The sequence below is a fragment of the Austrofundulus limnaeus genome, unplaced genomic scaffold, assembly GCF_001266775.1.
Source record: "Austrofundulus limnaeus strain Quisiro unplaced genomic scaffold, Austrofundulus_limnaeus-1.0 Scaffold292, whole genome shotgun sequence".
In the NCBI taxonomy this organism is placed as follows: domain Eukaryota; kingdom Metazoa; phylum Chordata; class Actinopteri; order Cyprinodontiformes; family Rivulidae; genus Austrofundulus; species Austrofundulus limnaeus.
In genome coordinates this window covers 67,606-70,356 of record NW_013952694.1, presented here as the reverse complement: position 1 = coordinate 70,356, position 2,751 = coordinate 67,606, and the positions used below count along the sequence as shown (strand labels likewise).

At 34.9% G+C, this 2,751-nt stretch overlaps 1 protein-coding gene across 1 annotated transcript in view; it reads left to right on the top strand.

The window, feature by feature from the left end:
- Window positions 1–102: 102 nt before the first annotated feature.
- LOC106526755 (V-type proton ATPase subunit d 1) overlaps window positions 103–2,751 on the top strand; it is an 8,744-nt gene continuing 6,095 nt past the window's right edge. The window contains exons 1-2 of the mRNA XM_014021434.1: window positions 103–307; window positions 1,851–2,022. Coding sequence (XP_013876888.1) covers window positions 181–307; window positions 1,851–2,022 — 299 coding nt within the window. The 5' untranslated portion in view covers window positions 103–180. The remainder of the gene's footprint in view (window positions 308–1,850; window positions 2,023–2,751) is intronic.

Genomic DNA, 2,751 nt, shown 5'->3' with positions numbered 1-2,751 from the left:
TAATAATACACTATTCACATTCATGTTAGAGTGGGTGCCTTAGCAGCGGGGACGCGCACGCGCACGCGCACACACAAGCAGGTGACTGATCAGATGACGGTCACGTGGTTAAGTCAGCTGAAGCTAGCCGGACGGCCGTGAGTTTTCCTTCTGCAGCTAGAAATCTGACGGTCTGACAGGATGCCTTTCTCTGAGCTGTATTTTAATGTCGATAACGGATATCTGGAGGGTCTGGTTAGAGGGTTCAAAGCTGGAATATTGTCCCAAGCTGATTATTTAAACCTGGTTCAATGCGAGACTCTGGAAGGTGAGTCCTATAGAGCTAACAGCTAACGGCTAACAGAAGCTATCATTAATTGAAGCCAGTTAGCTTAGCCTAACTCGGGTTACGTTTGAGATGTTGTGTTTTTAAGCCAACCGCAGCGCTATGTTTTCTACCTTTGGGTTTTATTTTATGGGGTAAGCTTGACGTGAATTATTTTTGCTGACTAAATCAAATTATTTCTTTAGAATTACATCTTTTAGGTTGCTGCAGTGTTTAAAGTTAGCTTCTTAGCTGTGTAATTTAGCCAGTGTATTTGCCAAACGTATTTCGTTACTCATGTTGGGCTTTTTTAGGGAAGTGGAACTGGTTCACAGTTTCACAAAACACCGAAGCTTTTTACATGTTTCTACCAGCTTCTATATTATTTAGTTTTTTATGACAGTAAAATATTTAACCACTACTTGTCTTTTATTTGCTTTTGCAACTGTTAAGCAATGGGTGTTTTAATGAAGTTTTACAGTAAACACGTACGGTGTAACTTGTACCTAAATATCATTTGGGTACAATCTACTTAGTCAAATTTCAGTTAGTATTTCTAAAACCACATGTGTCTCTAATCATATGCAGCATTATGTTAATTTAAGTACAATAACGGAGTTATGATGAAAAATAAGTTGTATATATTGTCATTAGGGTTCTAGTAGAAAGTCCTAAATGGGGAAACATTTTTATTAGTTTATAATTATGTTATTTTGTGTACCATCATTGCTGATGTTTGACATAAAGTGCTCAGCTAGTCACAAGTTACTGTTTTTTTCCAGTAAGAAATACAAATTAAAAAATGCAGCATTTTGATGAAATGTGTGCTAATGAAACAATGTGACTTGTTAGAGCAAAAACTGAGTTTGTGCTATGATGAGCTTAAACTTTGTGAATTCTCCAAGGCTAGTGTTAGTGTAATATGTATTTTGATTCTTAGAAAAGCTCACAGACATTTTAACGGTTTGTTCTGAATGTTTGCTGCCTTTTTTATCATCCTTTGTCAATATGATTCCTCTGTATGAACTATTCCATTTTGAATAATGTTCAGAAACAAAGAGCTCCACGCTAAAATGTCAAGTAAACAAGACTAAATTCTTCATCCTAATTCTACATCACATTCTCTTCACCCTCTGCAGCGGCAAATGAAGAAAGAAATTTATGGCAGCACTTTGAGGTTAAATAACATGACCAAAACATGATTCCTGGGATTGGCTGACAAATTAGCTAAGAACTGCAAGACAAAGATTTAGTCATGAAGTGAGACATTTTTATTATTAGTATCAAAAAAGAACCGCACATTTGGACAAGTTTTCGGCCCCCAAATTATCATATGTATATTATTCATAAAGAAAACTCAAAACAAAATGTAATAAATGTAAATAAATGTCTTATAATTAAACATTTCTGTCAGGATAAGTTGAAAACTTGGACTTAATTACTCTAAAGGAAATGTGTAATTATATTAGGACATAAATTGACTAATGTATGTAGAGGAAAACAGTCCTGACCATCTGTATTTTTTTTCTGTGTGTTTTCTCTGCAGACCTGAAGCTTCACCTGCAGAGCACTGACTATGGCAGCTTCCTGGCTAACGAGGCTTCTCCTCTCACAGTTTCTGTCATTGATGACAAACTCAAGGAGAAGATGGTGGTGGAGTTTCGCCACATGAGGAACCAGTCATACGAGCCACTGGCCAGCTTCATGGATTTTATAACGTAAGAGTCATGATTGACTGCTACCAAAAGCAGAAACTGTTCTTTAAAGCATTAAGTATCTTCAAATGGTTGAGATCAGATCAACTTTATAATAAAGCGTCCTTGATCAACCGGTGTGTAACACAAAGTGATTTACAGCAAATAAAAAATAAACAAAATAATAACAATCAATAGTCAGAGAAAAACCACAGTTCATTAAAAAGATGTAAAAGTATACAGCTGTCAAAATGTGATTTTTTCCATGTTTTTCTTTAAATGTTTTATTATTCTAACAGAATTTCTACATCATTAAATGTTTGTTTAAGAGTTAATGTAATTCAAAACTCATCAGGGTTTTTATAAAGATAAAGTTAAAAAAACAGCAAATCTTTTTCATCGTTGTTTACATCTTTATTTAGTGATTGATTAGAATCTGTTACTGAAAAGCTCTCATTTGGAATATTCCAGCACAAAAATGTCTCCTGTTGACTCTTGTCATCACAACTTTTTGTTGTCGTTTCTTTCCGGAAGAAGATAGAAGAACTTTACCTTTTTACTTTCGACCTGGCCTCTCTGATTCTGTATTCTTTCCTCTTACTCTGTTTTCATTCAGGCATTATTTTACTGACTCATTGTCTGCCCCACGCTGTCCTTGTCAATGTTCAAATGTAAAAATTATTTTAAAAAAGCACCATCTGCAATATCTGGCAACAAAATCTGGCTTTTGATTTTACTCAAACATATATATAT